At 38.4% G+C, this 15055-nt stretch overlaps 2 protein-coding genes across 2 annotated transcripts in view; both read left to right on the forward strand.

Annotated features, from left to right (window-relative positions):
* LOC116872356 (keratin-associated protein 13-1-like) overlaps positions 1-2121 on the forward strand; it is a 6963-nt gene extending 4842 nt beyond the window's left edge. Inside the window, exon 2 of the mRNA XM_032865531.1 lies at positions 1550-2121. Within this exon, the coding sequence (XP_032721422.1) occupies positions 1550-2121 (572 nt within the window). The remainder of the gene's footprint in view (positions 1-1549) is intronic.
* Positions 2122-9408: 7287 nt separating this feature from the next.
* Positions 9409-10026, forward strand: LOC116872409 (keratin-associated protein 27-1). The gene has a single exon (XM_032865574.1). The coding sequence runs from the start codon at positions 9409-9411 to the stop codon at positions 10024-10026; it is 618 nt and encodes a 205-aa protein (XP_032721465.1).
* Positions 10027-15055: the final 5029 nt, after the last annotated feature.

The raw sequence follows: 15055 nt of genomic DNA on the forward strand, positions 1-15055 counted from the left end.
TACTAAGAGTCTTATGTCAGAAGAGTCAAAGCTTAGCTGAGATGAGCACCTGTCAGATAGGACGAATTTGATTTAGGATTTAGGGTTTAAGAAATGAAAAGGACTTGGAGAAGTGAGAAAAATATTTGCTAAAAATTCGTAAGCAAAACAATGGGCAGACTCTTCTACTGGTGCCAGATAAGCAAATACTATAGGAGATGAGAAAAAACAATCACCTGGGAAACAAACAGGAAAGATCAAGTCACAGAAATAGCTTTTTGTTTCTAATTTCTAAAAGATGCTTTAAGGCAGAAGCTGGATATTATAGTAAGTGGGAAAAAAGACATCTCTAATTCCAGGACCTTTCTTTATACCATTGATTTTTTTTTATATAGTGATAGGGATGATTTTTACTACTTAGTATGAAGGTAAGTTTTATGCTTCTTTGTCTTTCTAGAACGATGAGCAAAAGAGAAGCTCAGCAGGGAGTGAAATGAATCACTCTCTGAGGTGTCTCATTTCTCACTCCCAACTGAGTTGGCAAAGGTTAGCACACTATTAAAATTCAAGTTTTTGCAAATGTATTTCATTGGTAGTCAACTCACTCAAAAGGTGTATCAGTTTTTAGCCATTATTCTCAGTGATAGTCTAAGTGTTTGCCAAAGAATTCTCTGCCTCACCTGGAAAAAGGATCCAGTGACTCCATACTGGATAAAACATGAGTTACTTATTGATGACAAGCTAAATGACAGGACAAAGGTAGTTTGAAACAACCATCTTTATGGTAACTTTGCATACTGAAAAATATTAACTAAAAAAATTAAGAAGTTGTTCCTTCAGTGGCTGCATTTGGGAATTTCAAAAAAGAGGTAGGACTTTGTAAGTAGGCACCTCAGATAAAATGCAAATGTTATCACACTGAAATGTGATTTTTCTGCCCAGGCATTCATTGTTCATGTGGTTGTGGGAGTGGAAAGGACAAGCTTCTTGAGTTGTTGGCATACCTATGACATTCCTGTTGGCTTTGAAGACAGGCACACACTGGGTTACTATATTAGTAATAAATCCTTTCTTATAGGGTTGTTGCGAGGATTAAATGGTAACACAATTTTCAAGTTGCACACATGGTAAATGTTCAATAAAATACGTACAAATATTTGGAATGGAGGTGCTGATGACTGTTAGGAGTATATTGCTGGTAACAAGAGGTTCATGCTCAAAAATCCTCATGGTCAAGCTCATGAAGAAGGGAGGGTACTATGTGCCTCATGACAAATATCTTTTGAAGGCAAACCACACCTTAGTTCCAGGAAGAAATATATATACACATGCCTGGGAGAAAGGGGAGTGTCTTCTATAAACCCAAATAATTAAACAGCAGTTAAGAACACATGAATGTGTTCAGTTATAATTATGGCCTAGGTGAATTAGTTATTTTCATGACAAGACATGTACACGAATGGTAAGGGTCTGAATCACATCTAGTACAGTGAGGGTATATATATATATATATATATATATATATATATATATATATAAACATGCCTGGGAGAAAGGGGGGATATCAGAGCATCCCTTCACTGTCACTCAGTTGAACTCACATCTCCTGCCAAAATGTCCTACAGCTGCTACTCTGGAAACTTCTCCTCCCACTCCCTTGGGGGTTACCTGAGCTACCCAAGCTCCTGTGGCTCTTCCTGTCCCAACAACCTTGTCTACCTCACTGACCTCTGCTCTCCCAGCACCTGCCAGCTGGGCCCCTCCCTGTCCAGTGGCTGCCAGGAGACCTACTGTGATCCTACCAGTTTCCAGATGTCCTACATGGTGTCCAGCCCCTTCCAGACAATCTCCTACCACCAGAGGACCTCAATACCCTGTGATCCTTGCCAGTCAGCTTACCCTGGGTCTCCAGGCTGTGGATCCAGCAGAAGTTACTGCCTGGGCTATGGACCTAGAAGCTCCTACTCCCTGGGTTGTGGATCACATGGCTTCACATCCCTGGGTTATAGAACCTATGGCTTCCCTTTCCTGGGCTATGAATCCAGATTCTGCAGCCCAACCTACTTGGCTTCTAGGAACTGCCAAACTTCTTGTTGCCAACTAATCTGCACATCTGGCTTCTCCCACCAATCAACTTGTTAAGGATTCTAGACCCAGACTTTACAGTCCCTCAAAGTCAATCTCAGCTGTCATCTGGCTAGAGTCTATATCATACCACCTAGAAAAGTATAAATAAATAAAAAATCTATTAATATGAAATTGTTTATCTCATAGAATACACATCTTGTTTTCCATCTCTTTTCTCCTATTTTCCTTCTTCTTTAGTTAAAACTGAACCAATAGGTCTTTTTTCTTTTCCTTTAAATAAACTCATGTAATTTGATATTAGATCACAGGTCAATGTTAATTTAAAGAAAAAGCTATTCATTGGGAATTTCAAACCTACCATTCTTTGTCTAAAAAGAAATATTTAAGAATTAGGCTCCCTGGTACACAGAATTCTCTGACAACACAGAATTAGTTCCCTAGAATTTTTGGCAAGTGGAATCACAGCTCAGCTTCTGTGTATAATCATTTCAGTCTTACTAGGCATCTTACTTTGGTTAAATTACTACTGAGTCTAATCCAGGAAGAAAAGCTTCAGATGGCAGTGATGCTTCAAGTGTACTATTCTGGCTGCTTTAGATGAGGAAATGTCAAAATGCTTTTCATGAGGCCCTTTTGTAGACTATACAAGTGGTAATGGAATTTTGAGTTCCCAATATTAACTAACAGCAGTATCTGGTATGATGAAGCAAATATCCTAAATATGGATGAAATTAAACATTTATGCATTTGATTATAATAAAATTATTTCCATTTCTAACTTATTTCTCATCTTGGTGCTTAACTCTCTCCTTCCTCAATCTGGTCATTGTTTTCAAAGAAGTCACCTGGGAACTTCCAGAAACATCGCGCTATCATGAATAGATGATATTACCTAAGAATGAGGACTTTACCTCTTGATATCCTGGAGTTAGATCTGGATGTGAGAACTACAGGGCCTACTAAACTCTTATTTTGGGGAACAGAGTCATCTACGTTTGAAAATACGTAAGTGGGAAGAAAAATATGTAAGTGAATATGGGTACTAATTGTTCATTGCCTTCACAAGGTGCTTCTCTCCACTCTTCCCAGAAGAACTGGGTTTTGTTTGTGTACCTCTCCTTGTCTACACATGGTTCTATAAAGTAAAGTGACCACACTCCTGATTTCAGGATGGATCCTGGCTAGTTCAAGGGACACCCCAATCTTCCCTGAAAGTGGTTGGTTCAGGATGGAGCATGTGATCTGTCTTAAACAAATGAGAAACAAGGAATGGCATGAACAGGCACTTCTGGTAAAGGTCTTGTGGAGTTTTTTTGGAGTAACCATCTCTTCTTCTGGACTTTCTGCTATCATGTGTGGAATGCTATACCCATATTGTATGTGGCCTAAAAAATAAGCCATTACATGAAAGACAGCAAAGCCAAGAAAAATGCAAGGAACAGAGTCTCATTTCTGTACTTTAGTAAATATGAGCCAATAAACTTCTCTTATTGCTTAAACCACTTTGAAAAACAACTTCAGTTACTTGTAGCTAATGTTTTCTTAAGTAAGACATTCATTTTAAAGCTGTAACAACCCACTTTCTCAATAAAGACCCCATGTAATATCAAAGACCGTTTGCCATCACCTTTGCCCTGTCCTAGTCCCTCTCCCGCGACTTCCCACATGCATTCACTCTACCAACATGCACTCCACCAATGCTATCTACTCCTGTTTCCTTGAACACATGGTACAGAACTGAAGTCTTACACAGTTTTATAATTTTAGGAGTGTCGTGTCTTTCTAACCCTTTAAAATCCACAGAAATATTATCTCTTCTCTCCCTCCTTTTTGGAAGACTCCACAATCAATAGAGTTGATTATTTCCTACCCAACATTAGCACTAAATATTTCTTATTTTTTGTTAATTACAAATTCACTATTTTATATTTTATTTGAAGCATTACTTTGTTTATCAGTTCTATTTTGTTTGTTCTTCCTTGTTATATTCTCAGTGAACACAATGGAATCTTACCTAATGGGATCTGGAAAGTAGTAAATACTCAATAAATATTAATTTAGTAGATGAAAGAATGAAATGGATCTAGGGTGATAGTCTCCAGGATGTATTATGTCAATAGAAACAAACAGTCATTCTTTTTTTTTTTTTTAAGATTTTACTTATTTATTTGAGACAGAGAGAGAGATCACAAGTAGGGAGAGAGGCAGGCAGAGAGAGAGGGGGGAAGCAGGCTCCCTGCTGAGCAGAGAGCCCGATGCGGGGCTCAATCCCATCATGACCCGAGCTGAAGGCAGAAGCTTAACCCACTGAGCCACCCAGGAGCCCCACAGTCATTCATTTTTGGTAGCTGAACTCAATTTGGATAAGCTAGTTGTCAGTAATGTCATTAATCTTCTGGTCACCATTATTATAAAAAATGACTTAGCACCATCTTAATGACATATTATCACAACTGCAGTAGTCATAAGAAAAGTGTGAGATCTCAAAAGTAAATTCCTACTTCTGGGTCACACAAAGGCAGAAAAAATAACTTCACCAAAAGCTAACCTCAAGGACAGACCAGAGTATGTACATCTGGGGAAAGGAACAAAAGCAAGTGTATAATTACTATAATAAACCATGACACTTTCACATCCAAGACATAGTGGAACAAAGGGTTGAAAAATATGGGAGTTAATGCTCAAATGGCCAAGATACTAAGGTCTAGTCTCTCTTTCCAAATACTCTTTTTAAGGGCTAAATAGACAGTGTGTAGTTCTTTCTTTCTTTCTTTCTTTCTTTCTTTCTTTCTTTCTTTCTTCCTTTCTCTTTCTCTCTCTCTTTCTTTCTTTCTTCCTTTTTTGCTATTTAAATCAAAGTCTGACGACATTCAATTGTAAACGACCAAGAATTATCTCAAGAAGCAAAATTATTTAGAGATAGTTTCATAGAAAAAAAATGATGTCACATGTGAATCCATTTATTACAGTGTTCTAAGAGAATCGATTTCAAAATAGATAAAGCTGACAAGAGACCATTTCCATATTCCACATGGGATCATTATTATAGTTATAGTGTCATAATTCTGAGTATTCCAGAGACTAAGTTTTTTTTTTCTGTATGCATTACAGTGTCTGAAAGGGGTTGTATAATACTTGACTTATTTTACAAAATGTTATATTTAAAGGAAGTTGGTCATTCCCCTTGGCACCCTCTTTTGAGGTGGACCAGTGAAAAATATACTTTTTCTGTATTTCTCAGAGTTAGTCTCAAATACAATAGGACTATTCATTTTAAGTGATGGATTTCTACCACCATGCATGGCAACTAATAGCCTACTGACTTCAGTCTTTGTTCCGTCCTGTTAAAATTTTTATAAGTAATCTTAATAAAAATTAAATGGCTTAAACGAAAGTGCAGATTTCATTCAGCAGGTAGATTTGACAACATGCCATTTCATGTCCTTTTCAACTCTAAGATATTAAGATTCTGATAGAAAATCATAGAATGTGACAGCTACAAAGGACCTTCGAGATCATTTCATCTAAATTCATTATCTTAGAAGATATCCAGAGAGGCAGAGTGACTTGTCCAATCTCATGCAATGAATTAATAGAAACAGGGCTAGAAGCCAGATCTCTTCACTCTTGGTCTAGTATCCTTCCACTGCTATGCAGTCTGTCTATATGAGTGACTTCCTGGTTGGAGAAGAGGAATGGATTTAAATTAACTTAAGTCATTTGGTTGGTGAGATAAAACTAAGACAAGGATAGAGGAAATAAACTGTGGGAGAACTGAGCTGAAATATGTTACTCTAATTTTTTATTTATTTATGTTTTACTATTTAATACAGCTGAACAAGTGTTCAGAAGTCCAACATAGCCACATAATCAAATATAGAAGTAATATAAACTGTTCAACCTTATAATCGTCAACTGCCAAGCCCTTGAGAGATAGAAACAGGTTGACTGGACCTTTAATGGGACTGATGAATATAATCCAACCCTTAGAAGAATGGAATGTGCTACATTTATGGACATAAAAAAATCTGAAACACACAAAAAAGATACTGTGTTTATTTTATCCTGTGTTTATTTTATTTTTATAGTTTTATCTCAATTCAAGATTGACGTCACCATCAGAACAACATTTTGGTCTGCACAAAGATCCTTAACCTGAACAGAAATAATTGCTACTTTTATTCATTTCCTATTCCATATGTGGCAGGTAATCAGATATTGTATGTATCATCTCATTTCACCTGTAAAACCATTTTATGAGGTTGATACTCTCACAATTTTCATTTTAAAAATGAAGAAGTCAAGGCATAGACATTTAAGGGAAATGTTCAAGGTTTGTGATTCTAAATCTTGGCTTAGAATCATAACTGGAAAATCCTTCCTTGTATTTCACATCTTTCTCCTCCCCAATTTTTAATATTCCACCCCCTGGTGGTAAGGGGGTGCTACTGCAGCTGCAATCATTTTTCTATTTCAAGACTGGGAGACCAGGGAATTGTTCAACGATTTAGCAGCAAAGTATCCAGTTACCATAAACAATCACATGACTATTTCTACCTCTGTCACAAGAAAACTAGGCGATAGACTACATAATTCTCATTGTTCAAGTGCCTACAAAGTGAACATTTAGTTTTTAGTTGATTGCACTAAAGCAGTCTGAAGGTGACCAGTTGTCCTAGCATACATCATGCCACAGTAATAAACCTAGTAACTCCCTCTATAAATCCAGCACCAGCCAAAATCTGTATTTACTCATTGAGCTAAAATTGCATGCTGAAACACCTATTAATTCAGCACTCAGTTAAATAGCATGTGCAAGTTAAGGCTTCATCCTAAAGAGAAAAGAATTCATGCGGTGGCCTTATTCACAAATGACAGACCTAGCTTCACTATTTGACATTTGGAGATTGGGAACTGCACAGGTATTCACTAATTTGCTACACATTGTGAGGTTAATAAGAAGGCAGTCTGCTGGAGACAATTGTGTGAATGCTGGCCTGGGTGATGTCCTGCCTCTGCCCCCCTCCGAGTCTAGTTTTGCAACAGGACTCTGTTGTGCTGACAGTGAAAAGTGGTGCCCTTTTTTTTTTCATGGGAAAAGCTTTTTAAAACATGCCTACATACAATCAAACATTATTTTGAAATAATTGACTCAGCTTGTGCCATGCTAATAAGTGGCTTCCTTAATGATTTTGCTCTTATTTCACAAACAGGTAGCTGAAAGGTAAGCATGGGTCTTATTATTATTATTTTTTTTTTTCTCTTTAAACTCTGTACCCTGGCCAATTCTCAAAAATCTTGGGTACGTCAAGATTTCAGAAGTCTATCCCTTCAGACATTAACTATAATTTGAACACATTTAGCAACTTCCATTTATAAAAAAAAATGCAGTTTCTATTCATTAATTTTTCGAAATACATTTATGGAACTCTTATTATATGTCAGCCATATGCTCAGTGCTGGGGATACAATAGCGAGGAAGATATACATGCTTTTTGCCTTTCTGGAACTCACAGTGCTGTGGCAAAGGCACAGTGAAGAAACAAATAAATCATTATAAACTGAGATAAGTTCTATGAAAGCAGAAAAACAGACTTTGAGAATGGAATCTTTTTTCAAACAGGGTGATGAAGGAAAGCCACTCTTGAGGGTCGCTCTTATGCTGAGACACAAAAGATGAGAAGAGGAGCTGTAGGTGGAGTGGGAGAAGGCAGGGAAGGGGGAGACCAACAGGCAGCTGCACATGCAAAGTAATGAGGCGAAGAGAGGCTTGACATACTCAAAAGCCCAGTAGAAGCCTGTGCAAATGGAGGATGTGAGGCTGAGGGAAAGGGCAGATTTAGACTTAGTAAAATAGGGAGCACCCAGGTTTTACAAGTGCTGGGTAGGCTGGGCTAAGGAGGATGGATCTTACTCTCAGGGCAATCAAATCCATTTAATGCTTCTAAGCGGGAGAGTTAACAAGCTACAGTGGAAGCCTCTGTGATGATAGATACAAATATGCCTATGATTTAAATGAGGTGCTGTTGGGGTCATATGGAGGGCATTATGGGATCTTCAAACACACAGGACTGGTAATTCAGCATTATAAGTAACTTGCATATGTTATGAAGGCATTACACACTGGTCGAGCGTGCTGCTTGTCAGGCTGAATGCCTTCGGATGTGTCCTTTGAAATAGAGTCTATCCCCAGTCGGTCACATGTTAAAGAGGAGTTTGTATCAGAGCTGTTCCAGGTTCCTGGATGTTCTTGATTTTCTTCAGATCTGAGGAAAGGGGCCAGAGCACTGTGTTAAGAATACACTTCAGTTGTTTCTCTTTCACGAGCTGAGCTAAATGAATTATAGAAGGTGCTATAGAAATTGTGCTGGCAGGTCCTGTGTTACGAGTATGAAGCTAAACTGTGTCCAGATGCTAATGTGATAAATGTGGGTGCAAATCATCATTCTGCAGTCAAAGAAAAACCACAGCAAACAAAAATGAGAAGCAAATCTGAAACAAGTTTGTTACAAGGCCAGATTATCAACAGCTGAGAAGCACAAATAAAGTAAATACACGACTTCATATCAATACAGTCACAATAAAGAATGTGTCAAAGTCCACTGGTAATTCAGAGGAAGAAGTCGTAACCTGTAAATAGGAAGATCAAAGAAAAGCTTCATAAGAGGCAGTTTATACTTGACCTTCAATAAGACAAGGAATACAAAATGTTAGACAAAGAGAACGATATTTATAAGGCAATGGCCACTTACAGTACTTTGGGTGAGAGTAAGAAGAGATTTCACTGTCGAGTCTTTCACACATCCTGACAAGTTGGACAGACCAAGATCTGAGTGGAATGAGGGTGAACTTAACTGGATTGGCTTCTGACTGAAAATGTCTTGATCATATTATTCTGTTTTGCCAAAAGAGCATCCCTCCAAACTCCAGTGCTGAATATTGATTAGTTTACAATTGGCTTTTTCCACATCCATTTGTTTTGTCCATTTACCAGGGAGAGTCATGGCGACTAAGAAAAAAAAAAAAAAGCTTGGGTGGCATGTTGGGACTCATATTTGAGAAACACTGCCCTGATGAATCAGCTTTGGGGCTAACATGAAAGCCATTTTGAAGATTCAGAATGGACTGGCTTCTTTGTTAATAGGATGTCATCTTCATATGTTACTAAACAAAGTGCTAATGAGATGTTATCCTTCAAATTAGCTTAAGCAATGAGGTGGAAAGGAGTCTTGAAAAGAAGCCAACACCCAGTTTTCTGAGTATATAATCTCACCAAAAAAGAATCTTTAGACCTGGCACCCTGGGTCCTTAAGACCAACTTCAATCAAGGGTTTAAACAGTATGCCTCAGAGCCAAGGCCACTCGATCAGGAGCTCCTACAATGTCCCACCACTCTCTGCCATCGTACATGGGTCTAAGCTTATAGTCTTTGAAGATGGACTTTTTTTACCCAGCAGCTGCCATGGCAGGACCTGGCTCTTGGACAACTTTCAAGAGACCTGCAGTGAGACTACCAGCTGCAAAGTGCCCAACCATAAACAGGAACTGTGCACAGAACCGAGCTGTGCGCAAAGTGCCGGCCTCCCCAGAGTTGTCCAAACAACTTGCTCTAATTCCAGGGCCTTTGAAAAGACAATGTGCCAATCAGGACATTCCTCAGCATTGTCGGAGTGTGTGTCTCAGCCTTGCCAGTCAGGAAGCAGCCAGCAAGTGGGTTCTGTAGTCCAGAGCTGCCAGCCTGTGAGCTCTGCGGCAAAGAGTTGTCCACCCAAGACATGTGTGTCTAAAAGTTGTCAGTCTCTGGAATGTGAACCTGGCCCATGTCAATCTCAGAGCTCTGAATCCAGTTCCTGTAGGCCTCCGGTCTATGTGGCACCAGGGTCACAACTCCTGGAATCTTCTCAAACTTATGAGCCAACTTGCTGTGTTACTGGTGGTTTGCAACTGCCCTGTAAGTGAAGAATGGGTGGAATGTGTGGATAGGAGATAACAAATTCTAATTGAGATAAATTGATTGCTTACGATATCTAGGAACTTTTATTTCTCTAAATACATATTATTGTGCATGGGTTTGTGAGTGAATGGACATGTCTTCTGTCTTCAAAGAAAATAATTTCTGTTTTTTTGCTCTTTGGGGCATTTCTGGTAGTAAGTTGGAATTGGGAAGCATGTTAAATATTTCAGGTCACTAGGAGACTATGTGTTATAGAGAACTGGGAGTTACAACAAGGAACTAACATGAGTGCTTAAGTCAACAAGACACTTTGGTCACTGGTTATTATCAATGGAAACACTTAGCATTGAATCTGGCTTATAATAATGTATGAATATAATGTGCTACTAATATCAGAAATCCATTTAATATTGGAGTTTAAAAGGACACTGAACTCTGTCTAGTCCCATGAATTCTGATGGACTTAACTCTTATCAGATGTTGTCCTTGTTATTAATAACATCAGAACCACAACTGAAATCTGTGTCTACTCCCTGTCCATCTATGATTTTATCTGCTGCATCAGAACGCTTGTAGTCAATTTGAGGTTGAATCTATTGCTTGAAAAGTGTAAGAAAATTTTCAATTTCACCTCTGTGGACTTCATAACCACATAGTAGCCAGAGACCTTTGAATATAATGAGTTCAAGCTTAGTATACTCACTACATTTCTCCGATTTTTCTTCCTCTTTTCACTATTTCTTCACTGTTTTTTTGAGTTGGGAAAATACTCTTTGTGTTAAATAAATTGACTTCATTTAGAATTACAAACTTAATTGTCACACTATTATTTTTGTTCAGCACCTTTGTGGGTTTTATGTTATTGGTTTTTCACCAGATGAAAATCGAATAAATATTTGGAAGAAGAAGGGAGCCCATGTTCCCTTCCAATTGTTTGTATGGTATGAACTTGAATAAAAGAGCACGTTTGTGCTAGTCAGCAGAAGATGGGGAACATGTTCAATATGAAAGTCATAAAGCCATGGAGCCAGAAGGTGTGAAGATAGATGAATTTTGTTTAGAATAGCCTGGCTATTGTAAAGCTGTGGGTGTGCTCTTAAATAGAGCTCTCATTGTGCAGGACGTCAGAAGGTAGTGGTAAAGAGCGTGAACCCTGAAGTCAGGTTTTTCTGGGTGTGAATATTCGCCTTGCTGGGTGAAGACTGTTGGAATCCCAGCTGTGTGGTTGTGTACAAGTTATTTAACCACTCTTACCTCAGTTTCCTTAACTCCAAAACCAAGATGATAATGATGGTTCCACTGTGAGACTTGATAAGTTAATAATGTGAAAGTGCTCAGCACATGACCTGGAAGGAAACACTCGGTAAGATACAGAAACACGATTAGCTAGCTCAGAGGCTCTATATGAAGAGCAGAGGCAGGGATTGATAGATAAACCCCAGAATCTATGACAGATTAGGAAAGCTAGTCATCCAAAAAAAAAAAAAAAAGGAAGACTAGCTGTTCTGTATCTTGAATGATGCAAGAAGCACCTTTTACCAAGGGAAATGCTCAGGAAACATGCCATGCCTTGCTGAAGTGGGCTGGCACTTAGCTGAGTTTATGACAAAGCTAATGTTGATTTACCTGTCAGTTCTGTGGGTGGTTTAGACACGGGTCATCCTAAAGAGGAAGATTCAAGCCTAAATTCTAGAAAGCACCGCTTACACAGGTGTTTCCATAGAGAGGTGGAATTGAGAAGTGGTTGAGGTAGTCCTGAAAGAGGCTGAAGGAACACTGTGTGATCTCGATAGTAACAGAGCATATGGCAGCCCCACCAGCAGAGCATTCCTCCAGTAAGAGACATTGACACAAATCTTCTGGGCATAGTAGTGACAGAGCCTTGGCAACAACGAGGAGAGACTTCATCTGCGTGGCATCTTCTCAGTATTCCTGTCACAGCCAATCATGCAAACGAAGTTGAAATTCATGCACAGTGAAGACTGTTACTAATGCAACTCAAATCAGAGGGTCTGGAAAGTATAAAACGTATTTTGGCCACTGTTTCTGAAGACAAGAGGATAAACAGCCATTTCTTTTGTCTCCCAAGGATACGTTCCTTTAATGGGTGTGGCTTGTTGGGAGACACCCTTTAATGGGTGTTGGTGACCAGTGGCCCGCTAAGCATGGGGTTTGTGTGTTGTGCTGGTGGGCATGGGGACACAGAAGAGAGGAACAGCAGTGTTAAATGAGGTTTTCATTTTCCCACCTACTCTGTTTATTATCCTAGACCTTAATTCATTCTTTCTAGGTTGACCATGATCACTACGGTAAGGAGAAGTTAGCTGAAGAAGATGTCAGTATCCATCTAATCTAAATCATCATGGAGCATGTTGGAACTCTTTACAGAGAGAAAATGTGTGGATTCAGGAACTAAAGATTCTTGGTATTGGAATAGATAATGGTGTGATGACATGAAGAGATGCTTGTAGGCCATTTAGTGTAGTGGGAAGAGAATTGGCTTTGGATTATACTGGGCCTTGTTCAAATCCAAATTCTGCCATTTATTAGCTGTGTGCCTTGGGACAAACTAACATTTCTGAGGCTCAGTTTCTCTACTAGAAAATGGAAATAATGGCTAATTCATTGGATGATTGTGGCAAGGAAATGCCATCATGGCCATTAAATGCCTAATGATGTGTTTGTGTCAGTATATGTAAGATATTATTTGATGCTTCAGCCAATATTTGCTTCTTGGGCCACAGCCTCAGTTTACTCTCATGATTTCTCTATATTGGACTTAAATTTTAAGACGAAGACCAAGAAAAGCCCTTCCATTAAACAATATGGAACATAACCTAGGGAGTGTTCTCAAAAACTATAGAAGTGACTCAGTGGGTACACACTACAGAACATTCTTCATAGATCAAGAAATTTCCTCTTGCTTGAACAGAAAGGCTATGGTAGTATTTGTGCACTGGTATCACTTGCCCCACACTTTTCAAGACATAGGTAGATTAAAAAACATACTTTTCTCCTAGAAGCTAAGCATAATGAATTTCAAGAACATTTTCTTGCCTATGCAGTACTACGCCAAAAGCCTTAAGGTAGATCTTATTAATTTGGTCCTAGTTGTTTACCAAACACTGTGTATGTATTTTTTAACTTGAAACTCAAACAACTGAGTCAGATGAGTACAATTTTTTAATACTCACTTTTTTTTTCCAAGGAGGGTGAAGACACAGATACATTAAGTTAGTTGTCCAAGATCAGGCAGATGGAAAACGGTGGATCCAGGATTTTGATTCAATGAGTTGGACTTCAGAGATGGAGCTATAAGTCTTGACTACCTGGTAACATCACATGCTTTGTCTCTAGAGCGGCTCAAATATGGGGAATATCTGTGTCCTATGGAAGATCTGTATAAGTAATTTGAAAATTATTGGTCCAGCTATATTGTATTGTTGTAAGTCTGTAGAGGAAACAACCAGAAAATTAAGTATGCTTGATTGAATGGCTTAATCACAACTCAGGAATAAGTGCTAGAAAGTAATTAGGTGTATTTCACTGGGATTTGTGAAATATCATAGATTGCCAGTATCTTAGAAAAGACCATGAACTAAAAAATCATGTGAAATTGCATAATCTAAGTTCCAGGGAAGGTGTTTAGATAGCCCGGAGTCAGATTTTTCTACTAGTAAGATTGACTGTCTTGATGTTGTTAGTAATCGTTTTTCATTCCATTAGTCCCTAACGTCTTTCTTGTTAAATATGTTCCTTTTGAAAACGCTGAGCCTGTTTTAGGCATTAATGGGATATGAGGACAGCGTTTTGTTCCATGTGGCATTAGAGTACCTGGCACCTTTTTTGAAGCCACAGTATCTTTCTCTATGTCTGCTTCCCATTTCTCCCTTCAGAGAGCTCCTGTTACTCCCTGAGTTCAAATTCTTTCACTTCAGAATTGTTCCATATTCTTGTCCTGACATCCAAGTGGAAATAATGATAAATTTCAAAAAAAGCTAATAAAGGGAACAATGAACACAAAGCAAGAGGACTTCTTTTTAGACAGTTGATAACTCACTAATACTGGTTGTATTAGACCCAGGCTTTGGTTAGCAATAACATACACCATAGGGAGATAGGGACAAATAGAGTAAAGATCTAGAAATTAAATGAAATTCTGAATTAAGAAACCCCACATTTTTGTGGTTGCATGGTATGAAGAATTTCCCAACTTTTTGAATAACGTTCTCTGGCTTCATGGAACTAGATTCACTAATGGGATTCAGAGAGAGTTATTCCTTGGAGCCCAGAGGCAAAACCAATATAGTTGTATCCAGACACAAGAACAAAAGAATTTCAGAGGTAAATACTGGAAATGTTTAAGTCCATTGCTGTTCTTCCATCACTCAATATGGTATTTCTTCGAGTGCAGGGCTGATGCCCCTGCAGGAGTCCAGTAACTACTAACTGATGAAGATAAAGACAAAAGGAGACAGAAAACCAAAGAAAAGTCTAACACCACCCTTATCAGGGCACTGTCTTGTCATCAGGGCTTTGTGGAAAGTGGCACACTACTTATTTAAATTGAATGTGCAGAGTGGAACATCTGGATTAAAAAGCTCTCTCCACCATAAACCCTGTCAACCCTTACAGGAGGGCTGTTAATTGTTGTTCTTGTTTCCCCTTGAAATGAGCTACAGTCACTCAGACACTCTCTGGGTTAAGAAACCAATATAATAATACATGTTGAAAGTCTCAAGAACAAAGTATCTTCCTCTAGACTTCATATTTTATTAAATTAGGTTGTAGGTCAGAGTGAACTAAATAAATTTTAGATGTTAGCCATATTGATATCTACAAGTGCTATAATGTATTTATCTAATGACCAGATTTATAGTAAATCACAGTCAAGGTCTGGAATGATCACAGGTGTACTTACCAGATAAAAGAACATCCATGACTAATGAGGGAAATGTTTTTAAAAAATGTTTCTCAGGAAACAAAAACAGGCATAAGTGCTATTCTATCATTTTTCAAGTCTTGATTGGCTCA

The sequence above is a fragment of the Lontra canadensis genome, unplaced genomic scaffold, assembly GCF_010015895.1.
Source record: "Lontra canadensis isolate GAN:19392208 unplaced genomic scaffold, GSC_riverotter_1.0 scaffold29, whole genome shotgun sequence".
Taxonomy (NCBI): domain Eukaryota; kingdom Metazoa; phylum Chordata; class Mammalia; order Carnivora; family Mustelidae; genus Lontra; species Lontra canadensis.